The sequence below is a fragment of the Sturnira hondurensis genome, unplaced genomic scaffold (assembly GCF_014824575.4).
Source record: "Sturnira hondurensis isolate 20B ecotype Veracruz unplaced genomic scaffold, ASM1482457v3 Scaffold0020309, whole genome shotgun sequence".
NCBI lineage: Eukaryota > Metazoa > Chordata > Mammalia > Chiroptera > Phyllostomidae > Sturnira > Sturnira hondurensis.
The window spans coordinates 399,224-414,737 of NW_028092940.1; the positions used below are offsets into that span (position 1 = coordinate 399,224).

General features: G+C 57.5%; 1 protein-coding gene across 1 annotated transcript; it reads right to left on the reverse strand.

Annotated features, from left to right (window-relative positions):
- Positions 1-520: 520 nt before the first annotated feature.
- On the reverse strand, positions 521-14,233 carry ABCF2 (ATP binding cassette subfamily F member 2). Its single transcript, XM_037029487.1, has 15 exons — positions 14,132-14,233; positions 13,258-13,456; positions 9,247-9,459; positions 8,606-8,788; positions 8,354-8,525; positions 7,238-7,333; positions 6,400-6,502; positions 5,132-5,227; positions 4,847-4,966; positions 4,671-4,760; positions 4,225-4,335; positions 3,373-3,435; positions 3,068-3,196; positions 2,051-2,254; positions 521-1,132 (listed from the first exon to the last, which is right to left on the reverse strand). Exons 2-15 carry the CDS (start codon positions 13,412-13,414, stop codon positions 995-997), a joined length of 1,875 nt encoding a protein of 624 aa, XP_036885382.1. The 5' UTR covers positions 13,415-13,456; positions 14,132-14,233; the 3' UTR covers positions 521-994.
- Between the last annotated feature and the right edge of the window lie 1,281 nt (positions 14,234-15,514).

Consider the following 15,514-nt stretch of genomic DNA (forward strand, 5'->3'; position numbering starts at 1 on the left):
GAGAAAAAGTGTTCCCTGACCATACTTGCCCCTCCCCCAGCCCCCACACGGAATCGATAGGTCTAGAGCCCGGCGCCCCAAGTGCTGCGGTGCAGGTCACACGTGGCAGGGACGCCTCTGACGGCAGAAAACCGAGTTCCCCTGGAGACGGGTTCTCCAGGGCTGGGCTGCCAGCCAGTGGCATCAGCCTTACCTGGGAGCTTGCTAGAACGTTCCTTCTGGGCCTTACCCCCGGACTGCTGAAACAGAAACCCTGGGGAAAGACCCCCTGACCCGTGCTCTAATGCGTGCTCCAGGTGATCCTGACTGTGTTCAAGTTTGTCAACTGCAAGACTAAGAAAAGGCACAATTTCTAAACGGCCCCAGGGACCGAGAGATCTCGTGGGCCCTGCGGACTAGTCGGCAGACCACATCGGCCTCGACACCCATCCAGCCCTTGCTGAGGGGAGGTGACCCTTGGCAGCGTGGGGAGGAGGAGGGCAAAGGGCCCAGGGACCCAAGAAAGCAGCCAGAGACCATGGCTTCTTCTTTCTTTATTGGACGCTTTGTAGATGTCACGCAGGTCTAGAAGTTACACTGTTAAATAATTATTTAAAAACCGACCAGGACCGAGGCCCTGATCCAGACTCCAAACCAGAAGCAGAGAGGAGTGGGGGCGGTGGGCTGGGGCACTCCTCCAACATCACCAAAACCCAGAAACCGGGATCCTGAGCTCCTTCACAAGCCAGCCAGGACGCGGGCCCTTGGGCTACCCCTCAGGTGCTTCTGGCTGCAGCACTGGGGGCAGGAACCAGCAAGCGGCTGGCAGGGACGGCCAGCTGAGTCCAGACATGGACAAAAATAACCGGCAGGACAGGAGACGGACAGGTACTGTCCAGCTGTAGATAGGATCACAGAGTGCAGCTAAGGCAGGTGGGGGCAGGGGAGGGGCCGGGGAGCGGTATTGCAGCAGTGCGGGTGTGCGGCCCCGCGGCCCGGCCGGGCCGGGCCGGGCTCACACGTTGTGGGTCCTCCTGGTGAGCTGGGGCTCCTCGCCCACCAGCTTGGACTTGAGGTGCTCCTTGTAGGCCAAGATGTCTCCAGGCCACTTGGTGATCGTCTGCTTCTCACAGACCCAGATTTCTTGCGCTACCTAGAAAGCAAGTCCCAGGCTCAACCCTCCTGGCCAGCACGCGCCCACCGCCGCCTGCCCAGAAGTCTGTCCTCAGGGAGTTTCCGGAAGAAAAGGCCACACCCCGCAAACCCATTCACCAGCCTCACGGCCAGCCCCCAGTTGGTGTCACCACCTCCATGCTCTCTGGGATGTCCTAACGCAAGGGCCCTGTGACCAGCAGGTTAGGCACCTCCCCAGATGGGACCTCGGTGTCCTCCTCATTCTTGGTTCCCTCGTGGGGCCCAGATCTGTTCAGAGGCTTCACTCTCAGCTCCACCCCTATTTCCCCAATGCTCCAGCGACACGACCAGCAGCTTTTTCACGGAAGACCTGGGGTGGCCCTCTGTTTAATCCTATCCTCCCGAGGGCCCTGGGTGGTGCGGCTCTGCAGACTGAGGGCAGGCCCTCGAACTGCAGGTCACTGGTTCGATTCCCGGTCAGGGCACACGCCTGGGTTGCAGGCCAGGTCCCAAGTTGGGGATGTGTGAGAGGCAACTGATCAATGTTTCTCTCCCTCCCTCCCTCCCTTCTCTCTAAAAATAAATAAAACCTTTAAAAAGAAACCCTCCTTAGTACACCACCACTACGTCCTGGCTGAAGAGTCTGGGGATAGCAGTACAAGTGCCCTGTTCCCCCAGCTCCCCCCCGATTCTGGCTGACAATATCAAGTAGGCTAAGGTCCCCAAACAGCTCCTGAAGGAATGAAGTGTCCCCACTAAGGGCTCCTAAGTTTCCCAAAGGGCCCTAAGATCTGGTCCAAGCCTCGCCACCCATGCCCTGAGCCCTTTTCCAACCCAATACACGTGTGTCAGGCGCCCCTACACGTCACGACGGTCCTCCATCCAACCTTCTCCTAAATACCCTGTGCCAAGCCTCTCTCCTGAGCCGGAGCCTCACCTGCTGAATGAGCCTGAAGTCGTGGCTGACCAGCATCATGCCGCCCTCAAACTCATTGATGGCATCGGCCAGGGCGTCGATGGTCTCGATGTCCAGGTGGTTGGTGGGCTCGTCCAGGAAGAGCATGTGGGGGTTCTGCCAGGCCAGCCAGGCCAGACACACTCGGCACTTCTGCCCATCAGACAGGTTCCGGATCGGGCTCACCTGCGCGGAGCGGTGACGCTGGTATGAGTTGGTGGTGCCCCCTCTCAAGGGCACGGCTCACCTCTCCCCCTGCATGAATGTGACTGCCCCTTCACGAAGACTGGGGTCAGGAAGACCCAAGTTCAGGCAGCGAGGTGGTGGCCCAGCCTCCAGTCCCCAAGGCCTGGAGGGACACCTCCGGAAGCCGGAGCTCCCGGAGCTTCAGCGAGGCTGCCCCGCGCTCTGTGCTTCAGTCTCACCGAATGAGAGCGTCCAGAGGGCCCTGGGGCCGGACCTGAGTCCAGGAATTGTCCCTAGGGTTGGTTTCCTCGCCCTCAAGCGCTATGGCTCGGGCTGCTGGCCGGGGGCAGGGGCACGTCAGGGACTGGAACACTGTCCCTGCCCCTCCGTCACACAGGGACCTAAATGCTCCACCTCAGCGACATGCGACCCGAGCGCCACCAGAATGTTAAAACATGTGATACCCGATGACACTCAGGTATCAGTCAAATTAAAAAGTGACAACAGCCAACACAGCAACAGCCGTCTGGTGTGAATAAATCAAAATTAGAGCTATTTTTGTGTGTATCAGACCAACAAAACAACCTACTTTGGGGGGTGCCGCAGACCTGCGGTAGTTAGCGTATGTGTGCCTTGAGGTCGGAAAGGGTGAAACTCCCGCTGTACTCATGGCAACCCAGGGCGAAGGAGGGGGAACGGCTCTCCTCCTCAGGGGCTGGACTCAAAGGAGGAGACTCGGGGGCAGCTTTCAAGCCTGGGTGGCGGGACAGCGTCTCTCTGGGGTCCTTGCCCTCGCCCCCCCCCCCCACTGGCCTGCTGTTTCCCAGTGAGGCCGTATCGCCCGATGATCTTCCTCATCTCTTCCTTCTCCTTGATCTCCGGGTAGCACTTCATCATGTACTCCAAAGGCGAGAGGTCGAGGTCCAGCTGTTCTTGCAAATGCTGCAGGAAGGAAGGCACCCACCCAGGTGTGACCGGCATCCAAGAGCCCGGGGGCCACTTCCCGAGGAGCCCACCCCCCCTGCTCAGGCACCTGGTCGAGGAGAAGTTCAGTTGTCCGCAGGCAGCCCCCTCCCCACACCCCAGGGAGCCCCCCCCCCTCAGCCCCAGGCCTGCACCTGATGGTAGCGCCCGATCTTGACGTGAGAGTGTTTTCGGATCATCCCGTCTGTGGGCAGCAGCTAGAAAGGAAGAGTCATAAATGGAGAGACGAGCCCGCAGAAAAGGAAACCGGGCGGAGGCGTTCCCAGCAGAGCAGGGAAACAAACACACGTTCACAGCGAGCGGGGCTCACGCGACCCCCCACGCAGGCCCTGCACCACCACCTCACAGGCTGCTACTCTGGCCCCTAACACACATTCAGGAGGACACACGAGCAGACGTGTGGCGGTGGTGGCTGAACGCCGACCACAGAACGCCCCACACTGTATGACAGAGGACTCGGACACGGACGCGACACACATTTTCTACAATAAAAACACCTCTCGGTGCACAGGTGTTCCGACGTTATGAATGCTGCCACTGAAGACACAAAAACTACCGAGACACAGGCCCGTGCTGTCTCTGTGTCACACACACAGCCTCCCCGCCCTCTCCTGGGAGCCCCTCCCCCAGAAGCCCCTCCCCCGTCCGCNACACGTTCACAGCGAGCGGGGCTCACGCGACCCCCCACGCAGGCCCTGCACCACCACCTCACAGGCTGCTACTCTGGCGTGTGGCGGTGGTGGCTGAACGCCGACCACAGAATGCCCCACACTGTATGACAGAGGACTCGGACACGGACGCGACACACATTTTCTACAATAAAAACACCTCTCGGTGCACAGGTGTTCCGACGTTATGAATGCTGCCACTGAAGACACAAAAACTACCGAGACACAGGCCCGTGCTGTCTCTGTGTCACACACACAGCCTCCCCGCCCTCTCCTGGGAGCCCCTCCCCCAGAAGCCCCTCCCCCGTCCGCCCGCACCTCTCCAGTCAGTAGCTTCAGAAGAGTCGACTTCCCAGCCCCGTTGGGCCCCACCAGGGCCACTCGTGTGTCGAGGTCGATGCCAAACTCTAGATTGTTGTAGATGCAGGGCTGCGGTGGGTGGCAGAGAGGCAACGCCAGGCTAGGGCACCCACACAGGCCGGCGGACCGGCCCGAGGAGCCCCAGCCGCCCTCCACCCCCAGGAGGCGGCAGAGTGGCCGGAGTTGTTCGTCACAGACCCCAGCCCACCGCCGCCACCACGGCCCAGCTGAGCACTCTTCCCGCCAAGTACCCCAGAGGGGCCCCCGAGTCCCTGAGTGAGGGGCCCCAGCTGCCACACCCGAAAACCCCCACACCCCAGGGTTAAGAGGTGTGCTCAGCAGACAACGGGGACTTTCCCATCAGATGCGCCCCAGCCTCGCGACCGCGCGGAGACCAGACTCACCCCGTCTTTCGTGTACTTGAAGCTCACGTTCTGCACCATGATGACAGGCGGGGGGATCTTGCCGCACGGCGGGAAATAAAACGACAGTGTCTGGGAAGAGGACAGGGCATTTACCAGGTGGGTCCTCGCCCAGCCCCTTCCCTCCAGCCCACCTCCCCGCGCCCCATCGGACCCACCTTGTCACTCACGACCCTCTCCGTCAGCCCTGACGCCATCATCTTCTGTAGCGTCTTCTCCTTGCTCTGGGCCTGGCGGGCCAGTTTGGCGCTGCCGTGACCGAACCTAGCAATGTAGTTCTGAAAGAGAGCAGGCGGGGCGCGTGCGCGGCCCCAAGCAACTCGTCCTAAATGTGGGTACAAACTTACACCACTCCCTCCTGGCCTGCTCCAGCACCCCCAAACTCCCCAAAACCCTCGCCTCCCTGCATGGAGAACTCGAACTCAGCTCCACAGCTGCCTCACCTTCATGTGCGCGATCTGATCCTGCTCCCAGTGAAACCTCTTCATCTGGTTCTCCTCCAGCTCCAGCCGTGTCTTCACGTACTGATCATAATTACCCTGCAGGGAGACTCGCCAGCGAGGCAGGCAGCATGAGCCTCGGTCCTGGGTTCCCGCTCAGGTTTGGGGGTGTGGGCTGGCACGTGGCTGGGCCCCGGCTATAAGACTGTGCAGTGCGGAAGGAGGAGGTGCGCCAAAGAAGCATATCCCGACCTGGAACCTGAGGCCCTCCCAACTGCGGGCCTCTCCCCAGCTCGGCCAGAGCGGGGCTCCAGACCAAACCCTCCCAGTGGCCACAGAGACACCCACAGCACGGGGGCCGCCCTGGAGACCTCTGTCGTGCAGACAGCAAGAGGCCCACAGCTGCGCAGGGCACCTCCTCATACTCCCACCCCTAGAGGGTGGGGCCCCTGCAGCTGACAAGAACTACGCCGGGAGGGAAGACACTGGACCAACCAGATTCAGGGCCCAGCAAACCCAGCACAGTGGGACGGCCATGGTTTCTATCTGCAAAATACTGGACTCGACCTAAGTCTCCACCAAATAGCCTCTGGCAGATAAGGTACAGGACAGACATGCAATGAAATACTATGAAGCCACTAGAGTGAATGAGCTTGATTTACACGTACTCGCATGAAAAGCAGGCTAAGATACAGTACGTTTTAATAGCAACCTGGAGAAGACATGATTATTAAGATTAGAACTATGATGATATAAACAAAAAGTTTTCTACAAATGCTTGCAAGTACACAAGAAATTTCTGGAAGGCAGTATAAGAAACTATCAGTACTCCTGTGGCAAGTATAATATGAACGAAGAGGACTTCTATTTTTCACGTGACTTTTTTTTGTAACAGAGACTGTGAAAGGCACAGAGCAGGCTGTTTGGATCCTGACGCCACTCTTTGTGGAAGGAGGGGCAAACGTGCGGCCGCAGGGCAGCTGAGCAGCCACTCAGGAAGGCAGAGGGCAGCTGGGAACCGGGAAACCTCTCTGCCATCAGGCACACACGCACACATGCACACACGCACACGCTGCCAGTCCACGGCTTCTGGCCCCAAAGCAATTCACTGTGGGAGTAAAATAAAACAGCCTGAAAGATTCCTTGTCCACATCTTTTTATGGCACTGGGTGAAAAAGGGCTGCTAACTCTGTTTTCTTTTGTTTTTAAAGGAGAACCTCGGGAAGCCGGGGAGCACAGCGGCTGCTGCGGGGAGGCTGGGGCCCACTCACCGTGTAATACTTCAGTTTTCTGTTGTGCATGTGAATGATGTTGGTGCAGACGCCGTTCAGAAAGTCCTGGGAATGGGAGACGAGGACCAGGATGCGCTTAAAACTGCAAAGCCAAAGACCCAGTCAGGGAGGTGGCAGTTCGCAACAGGCTGGCTGGGAGTCAGGCCCAGGCGGCCTCCGCCCTCTCCCATCCTCACACCTGAGCACCTGTCACTCACTGGCAGCTCCCGGCTCTCAGCGAGCACCTAAGCTGCCGGTGCCCCGTCTACCTGTCGGGACGCTGCTGCCTTCCAAAGTGCCGTGAGGCAGCCTCAGTTCCCTCCATCTGCTAATGTTCAGCAGAACAGAGTGGAGACGGCAGTAACAGCAATGGAAGGACAGGCGTGGGCGTGCACGAGCCCCACACTGCGTCTAACCGCGGGCGGGAAGCGCCGGGACAGGCACAGACCCAGCCGCCACGCTCCGCTTCTTGAAGGGTCCCAGCCACTGCCACGGGGTCACTAGGCTCTTTAGCCACAGGGACCACTGCCGTGTCGGCTTTCCTTCCTCGGTCACTGCATCGTGATCTCAGAGGAGAGCTCCCCTTTGTATGGTGCACGTACATACAACGAAAGAAATCGCCTTTGCCGAACATGAATGACAACCCCCCCACTTCAGACTCAGGAAAAACAACGAAACACCACGGCCAGCCCTCAGGTGCTCGCCATGTTGGCCCTCTGGCGTCACGGTGGCCTCGCCTCCACCCATTCGCTCACTGCTCTAGTGCAGTCTGGTTTCTGGGCAGCCATTCGCTCCAGACCCTGCCCACCCTGCCCACAGCCCCAGCCCTGCCCCTTACGTCTTTAGTTCCTCTTCCAGCCACACGCAAGCGTCCAGGTCCAGGTGGTTGGTGGGCTCGTCCAGGAGCAGCATGAAAGGCCGGATGAAGAGGGCCCTGAAGGACAGGCAAGGACAGAGCCACCTCAGCCTAACGGGCGCCACACAGACGGGGGCTGCGTCGCCTGCCGCTGGTGCTCAGTTCAGGCTCTGCGCCTCGGAGGAGAGGCAGACCCAGGACAGAAGCCGGAGTGGAAGAGCAGGGAGTGAAGGGCAGGAAGCTGAACAGCAGAGAGACGATGTGCTTTGGAGACGAGGCTGCACACTCCCTTAGGAGTCCGCAAGCCTGGTACACGGAGGTTGGTGGCCGTCGGGAAGACAAAAGGATGCAGAGGAAATAAATCGCTATAGCAGAAAGTATTTGGGGAGGACCTATCTGGCAGGACTGCCAACTCCAGCAAGAAGGCCAGAGAATGTCCTTACATGGAGAGGCAAGGGGACAGCTCTGGTCACCACCTCTGTGGTGCTACCCAGCATCCCCACTGCAGTCTAGAAAGCTCTCCGGGCAAACCCGAGGCAGCCAGTCCTTGCCAGCATGTGGACTCCCTGCGCCGGGGTCCGAGGGCACACACTGCAGCGCCGCTGAAGCGGCATTGTCAAGGCTCACCAGCGCACCTGGCAGAGCTGCGGGCTAAGGAGCCACCTGTTAACCTGAGACTTTCTGGGGAGGGGGGGCCGGGGGTGGGGGGATTGCTGGTTGCAGAAACTCACTCCGGGCCCAGGCCACCCGAGGGTGAGAAGAACAGACACCTTAACAGCTGTCTACCACCCAACCCTCGAAGAGCAACAACGAGAAGTGCTGAAGTACAGGAAGGGTGAGAAGGAGTCCGGAGGAAAGAAACAGACCTATCCCGCCATTTACCTAGCGGGCCTCGGGCCAACTGAACACTGTGCCGGACACCCAGCGACCACCCTTTGGCCAGGAGCCCACACACACCACCCCTCCGCATCATCGCTGTTGGTGTCCTGTTTGGCACTCACCGACCACTGACCCCTGTTGAAAACACTTCTACTGGAGTGACCTTTCAACCCCGGCAGAGAGGGGGAGCTGCAGAGGGGGAAGGGGGAAGGGACTCACCTGGCGAGGGCGACCCTCATCCTCCAGCCCCCACTGAAGTCTTTTAGTTTCTTGCGCTGCATGGCAGGTGTGAAGCCCAGTCCGTGCAAGATCCGCGAGGCCCTCATCTCGGCCTTGTCGGCGTCCAGCTCCTCCAGACGTTCGTAGAGCTCCATGAGCTTCTCACACTCGGCTGCGGGCAGAGCGCGGCCGTGAGTCCCTGGGCCCTTCCTGGGAGGGGCCCCCCGCCCCACGCCCAGGCCGGAGCCCCACCGTCCTCGTGAGCCAGCCGCTCGGCCTCCCTCTCCAGCATGGCCCGCTCCGTGTCCACTTCCATCACACACTCCAAGGGCGTCTTGTCACTAGGGGGCATCTCCCGCGTCAGGTGGTAGATGTCGATGTGCTCGGGGATGGGCACTTCCCGCTTCCCGATGGCAGAGAGCAGCATGGACTTTCCTGAGGGCAGATGGAGAGCGGGAAGGTCGCTCAGCACGGCCGTGCCCATCGTTCCCCCACACCAGGTCCTCCCTCCGGCCGAGACACAGCCTCACTGTTTTCTCGAGCACCTTCCTTCCTTGCATTCATTCAAATCCTGCCATTACCCCCTCCCCACCCTCAGGACACAGTTCCTCCAGTTCCTGTCCCACCCCTGCTCTGTGGAGTCTGCTCATCCATGGAGGCCTCGCCTGCCACCCCAGCCCTGCCACCCACTTCGCCAGCACCTCTGTCTGTAGCCACTCACGGGGTGCTCACCACACTGCTCTGCCCCGCCAGCTCCCTTCCCTGGACACACCTGCTCTCCCGCCCCCACCGTAAACGCCTTGCTCTGTCCGTAGCTGGTGCTACACGGTACTTGCTGAGTGACAGAGGAGCCAAGGAGAGGTACCTCCCACCTCGCCTTCCAAGGGCCTCACCGATTCCATTTAAGCCAATGAGGCCATAACGGCGGCCTGAGTTCAATTCCAGTTTGGTGTCACTGAGCAGCTCTTGGCCGTGAAAGGTGAGGGACAGGTTGATAATGTGGACGTCAGTACTGTTGGGGTGGGAGGCCAGGACGCCGGTGACAGCTCGAGCAGCAGCTTTCTTCATCTCAAAGTCCTCCAGCTCCTTGGTCAGCAAATCCACTTCTGGGGACAGAGAAGCAAGGCAGTTTGGGAAGAGGGCGGTGAGAGGCCCCACCCTCCATCAAAAAGGCTTCTCGGGAGCATCTGCCTTTGAACCTGAGGGCCCAGGCTTCCGGGGGGAGTGACCACGAGCCCCGACCGTCCTCTGTGCACCCGTTACATGATTAGCGGGCACTACAGAGGCACGATTCTCACTCCGCGACCTGGGAAGCTTCCACACGATGCTCCCAGGAAGCCCTGCTGCCCAGAAGAGACCAGAGTGAGAAAATGCACCGCGGGATGGAGGCGGGCAGAGCCCGGGCCAGGAAAGCCGGGAGTTCCCCATTCGGGGGGGTTTCAGAGAGGCAAGGTGTTGAGACAAGGGGCTAGCTGTCCTAACCTCCGTGCTTTGTCAGGCACGGCTCCATCTTTAGGCCGAAAACTCTTACTGTTCACGGCTAACCTGCCTGGCTAGTGGTTGTTGAGCTTACCTGCACCTGGGACTGTGCTCTACAGCGTCCTTCCCCACCTACCTTAGCCCTCCGAGCACTTACCACACTCACACCTGTAACCCCCATTTTATCAATGAAGAGGGGAGGTAACACAGCCAGGACCAGGAAGGCTAGCAAGTGACAGAGTAGGAATTTGAACCAATGTCTGACCCCAGAGCCCGTGACCTTACCTATCTCCCCGCATTACCTTTCCATAAAGGAAAGCACCTGCAAAGTGGTGTGGAATGTGCGGCAGGCATGGAGTGGAGGGAGTCTTGGTGAACTTCGTCCAGAAGAGAAAAGGTAATCTATTCACCTTCTCAGGGAGGAGTCAGAGATGACACACGAGGCCCCGCTATGGGAATATTCTAAGTCTCTAGTCTGCGCTCCCCTTACCTGGGCTCCCTTAGTGATTCTACAGTACAGCCTGGGCAACGAGGGGAGCCGTGCGCCTGTCCTCCGTCCCCACCTCAGCTCCCAGGACAGGGCGTTAGATACAGAAGTGCTGGATGATTACTTTTTGAATGAAGACCCAGTCTTTAGTTTTGACTGCAGGGAGGAATTCTGAAAGTCTCTGCCATGGGGCTGAGTTATCAGGCTCTCCACCACCCAGCTTCATGCCAATCCCTGTTCCAGCAGCGGAGAAAATGGAGTAGGAGAAGTCTGTGGTCTACACCAGTCGTTGCTAAACTTTTTCTTAAAGGGCCAAATGGTAAATATTTTCGAGTTTACAGGCCACGTGGCGAAATTAAGACTATTCTGTAATGTCTACATTACCATTTGAAATGTACCCATCTAAAAAAATGTAAGAAACATTCTTGGCTTACTTGGGAGGGGAGATAGCTTTAAAAAAAAAAAAGGCTTGCCAGCTGCCTATTTCTGTAAATAAAAGTTTTATATGAACGCAGCCACACTCATTATCTACACACCGCCTGTGGCCGCTCTCCCCACAGTTGCAGAGTTGACGAGCTGCTACGGAGGCCGCGTGTATGGCCCACGAGGCCACAAGTACCCACTGGCTGGACCTCCACAGAACAGGTTTGCTGACCCCTGGTCTAGACCTCCATCTGCGCAGGCAAGGGGAGGTCAAAATGAAGGGAAAGCTACCTACCACGTTTCTTTTCATCTCTTCCAGTTTAGAGTATCTATGACCTGAGTCATCTTCTGAGCTTCAAAAGTAGGTGACTTAGACAGACCCCACTGTCTACCCTATGACGTCCCAGAGGACAGGCTCAAAAGACAAGTAAGTAACACTGAAGAAATGCAAGGGGGATTCTGGAACAAACTTCGCCCAGAGTGGACACCGTCCCCTCCGCTCATTCCTCAAACAAGGGGACCAGCTAACCCCAGTGCCTGTCCTAAAGAGTCTTACACTCTAAAGGGAATGTGTACTGGTCAGAGGGGAGGCTTCTTTCGTACTTATTTTACTTTTCCTACCTTACTGACTAAGGAAGGCCATGTGGCAATGGCCATCGGTAAAGGTTGGAAAATGGTCACCTGCAGCCTCAAGGAATCCCCAACCAAGAAGAAGGCCTCGAAAAAGAAGGGAGGAGAGAGGACTCAGTTTGGGGAGAGGGAGCCGCTGACCTATTAATTACGAAAGCAGAAATGATCCTGGGCCCTGGTGATAAGAAATGTTTGGAGCAGCTTGGAAAGAGAACACACTTCACATTTCCGAACAGCAGCTGCCCAAGGAAGCAGGGTGAGAACCAAAGGCCCTGTGTTACTGAGATGGGGATGTGACAGCGGGGCTCCCTGGGGAATTCCATTCGCCCAGAGGGGGAAGGGGGAACAAGAACTCTGTAATGGGAACAGTGGACAATAGTCTCAAAGTGGGTTCAGGTTCCTACCTTTTCAATTCATGCAGAAAGTACCCACAGAACTGAGGATACTGGTCGCCATGGTCGCTGAGGGCCTCCAGGGGACCCCTACTCTCTAGTTTAGAGATCACAACTCAGCCTGCTCCTTCACCCCATTATTCTTACCTTCCTGTCCCCCGACTGCGCTGGCCGGGAATAAAACTTCCCCATGGCCTGACTTTAATGCACCAGCTTTCTCCCATAATTCCTATGTTGGAGACAATTCTCACTGCCCAGCTCTCTCCTCTCAATCATTTTTAACTCCCCCTTTTCTGATTCCTATCTGTCCTAGTTTGCATTTGTTAATAAGTCTCCTCTGCTCTTGAAACCTTTACTTAGTATCTCTACCTGCAAGTATTACTTAGTAATACTATTTAGTATTACCCAAGACATGACCCCTGCACTCAAAGATCAAACAATTTAGATGAAAAGCACAGAAGACACAACTTAACAATGTAACAGTGTAAGACAGCGTAGCAGTATGGTAAATGGAAACATTGAGGTCAGGTGTGATTGCAGAAAGTGTCAAATGTAACCAGCACAAACACGGAGGTACTAGAAAAGGGCAGAAGCGTGGTGATTATTCAAGTGGTGAGAGTCTGGATGGAGCAGGCGGCGTGTGTAGGGCATGAAGTCAGGGTGCAGGGAAGAAGGATGGGATCAGACCGCCAAAGGCCTGGAATATTCTTTCTCCCTCACCTCCATGTTTCACTTCTGGACTGTGACTTACGAGAGGGCACACTGAGTGGATGGTGCCTTAGTATGGAGCACAGTGTCTACAATTGAGAAACACTCACCAAATAGTTGCCAAAATATAAATATCAGAAATCCATCTGCTCCCCAGGAAAAACCCATAAAACAATTGATGTGTTTCTCCCCCGCCCCAAACCAAGGAAATTTTTTCATTGTTTGCAGAGACAGAGGAAAGGAGAGAAGCACCAATTGGATGCCTCCTGTGTGGCCCAAACAGGGGATCGTGTGCGTCTGGACCAGGGATCTTTTGGATTAAGGATCAATCCAGCACCGAGGTGTGTGCCCTCATTGGGAATCAATGCCGCTCCAACTAACCAAGCCACACCAGCCAGGGCCAAAGGATAAGTTTCTTACCGGTATGGTAACCACCCCTGGGAGGACAAGGACATAATGTGGCAAAGAGCCTGGCACACTGACCACCAAGTGTACAAACGGAAACTGAGAAAGGGGCAGGGAGCTGACCTCCTTGGTGTCTACTGGGCAGAGCCACAAGGCAGCGCGGCTCTCCTATGTGCTGCCCCTGGGGACCTGAGAACCCTGCGTTGTCTCCTTGAACAGTAACAGGATGCCGCAGGCCTGTCTCCAGTGTTTGGGTTCGTGAAAAGCCGCGCGCACCACACCCCGAGGCCGGGCGCAGCCTCGGGATCCAGACCCCGGCTGCGGCAGCATCTGTCAAGGTGCAGCGACCATCCCAGGAACCCACCTGTCCCTCAATTCACCTGTGGTCTCCTGGCCATTGACGTCCTCGTTTTTCTCTGCCACCTGTGGCTCTGCGACAGCATCTCCGTTTTCTTCGTGTCCCTTTTTGGGCCGCTGTCGTGCTTTGGCGGCCTCCTTCTTTTTCGCGGCCTTCTTCTTGGCCAGGTCGGAGGGCATGGTGGTGAACCACAGGCGCAGGTTACTGTTCTTTCAGGGAGCCTGAAGGAAGGCAAACACCCCCAAAGTCTAATCTTAGTGACAGTGCGCGGGCCCTGCTCCATCCCTCGCAGGAATTTTCCTTTGGAGCCTCCGCGACCCGGCTCCGCCCCTGCCTGGTCGCTCCCAACTTTGTCAGTCTCTCAAGCCAAGGCTGATCCTCGCCGCTCCTCTAATCTTAACATCTCTTCCCTCGGGCTTTGTCCACCAATCCCCACGGCCTGCCTCGCTCTGAAAACGCTCCTCCTTTCCGGGCCGCCAGACAGGGGCCGGGTCCCGCTCCTCCGCAGAGGGCGGAGGTCCCGTCTCCGGTTTCCCCGCAACTTGGCGCCCCGCGCTCCAGCCGGCCAGCTCTCTTGGCCCGGCTGCTCGCTCCCGTCCGCCTCTGGCTTTCTCTCCGCCGTCCCCCTCCACACCACATAGCCGTCGGACCCGGCTTCTTCCCGGGACGCACTCGTCCCCTCCACGGCACCCGCGGGGGGGACCCCTCGGAGTCTCTTGACACGCCACCCCCCCGGAACGGACCCCCATCCCCGCATGTCAGCTTCTCCCCCTTGGCCTTTGCTTCTCCCTCGCAGCCTCCTCCATCCATCCCGACCCCGTCCCTCCTCCCTCTTCCCATCCTCCCTCCCCCTCACTGGCCGGCACCCTCCCCCAGCGCCCCTTCCCCCAACTCACTGGGCCTCGCCGCTCGGCCTCTGTCGCAACAGAGCTGCTCCTGGGGCTCCTCCGCGTGCGGCCGGCTCACCAGCCAATCAACGGGCCGCGCGGCTCTCGGCGCGCCGCCGCTCAGACTCCTGGGAAGTGTAGTCCTGGAGTCGCATCCGCGGAGGCTGAGAACACTCCCGGAGAACTACTACGTATCCCAGGGGCCTCCAGGGCCATGACATCATCATGGCGCGCGGGGCCGGCAGGAGGATTAGAGTCCCAGAGCCCTGTGTCAGCAGGAGTGCGCTGGCCGCCGGAAACTGCAAATCCCAGCTTGCTCCTCGGATAGACGGGCTTGGTCTTGCAGACTCGAACTATCTCGAAAATCTGTTCTGCGGAGATACCGAGTGTATGGGGCGTCCCTACCGGCTTGGGCGGCGGGGCGAGCGATTACACTTCCCAGATGGTATCCGGCGAGAATGGTTCGAAAGAATGCGCAGAGAAGAGGAGGGAGGTGGAGGGAGAACCAGGGAGGGAGAAGCGGTTGCGAAGAACAGAAAGAATTCCTGCGTGCAAAAAAGGCGTCCTCGTCTCTTGAAACTGAGTTGACCAAACTTTTATATAGAAGGTGGCGATCACTGTTCCCAAACCTTGGCCACTTGGCCTACCCGCTCCAGAAATGTTAGGTTTCCATCGGAACCATGTAAAGTTTGATGGGAAGAGCCCTGAAGTAGAAACACACACACACAAACACCAAGACCCCTTTTCTGAACCATCATCAGTTAGCCGTGTGACCTTGCCCGTTACTTTTCCTTTGAGCTTTACTGTTAAAATTTCTCAGACTCCTCATCGCCTACGTTGTAAATCCCAAATTTGTAGCCTCAAATGCCAGGCAGGCTTTTTGTAATCCTTGTTAACTCCTGGCTCCTGACCGCCAGTGACTCACCATCGGTAACACAGCTGAAGGGAAGCAAGGGAGCTGATACTCCCTCTGAAGCTTAAAAAAAGAACTCAGCCCCCACCCATAGAACCAGTTTTCTTCCTCAAACTAGATGCTCAAATAGAACCTAACTTCTTGCATTTCAGGTGACCCATTTATTTCACACTTTCATGCCTTTGAACATACCTTTTCTTTTTCTAGAATACCCTCCACCAATTAAGTGCCCATTGTATGTCAGGCTCAGAGCTCCATGCTGGAGTTACAGTGGTTGCCAGTCATTCCCTAACTTCCCTAACCCGAGGGTGCTCACACTGAAGAAGGCACATTTAGCCCTGGCTGGTGTGGCTCAGTGGGTTGAGTGCTGGCCTGTGAAGTGAAAGGTCATTGGTTCGATTCCCAGTCAGGGCACATGCCTTGGTTGTGGGCCAGGCCCCCAGTTGGGGGTGTGCAAGAGGCAAGGGATGGATGTATTT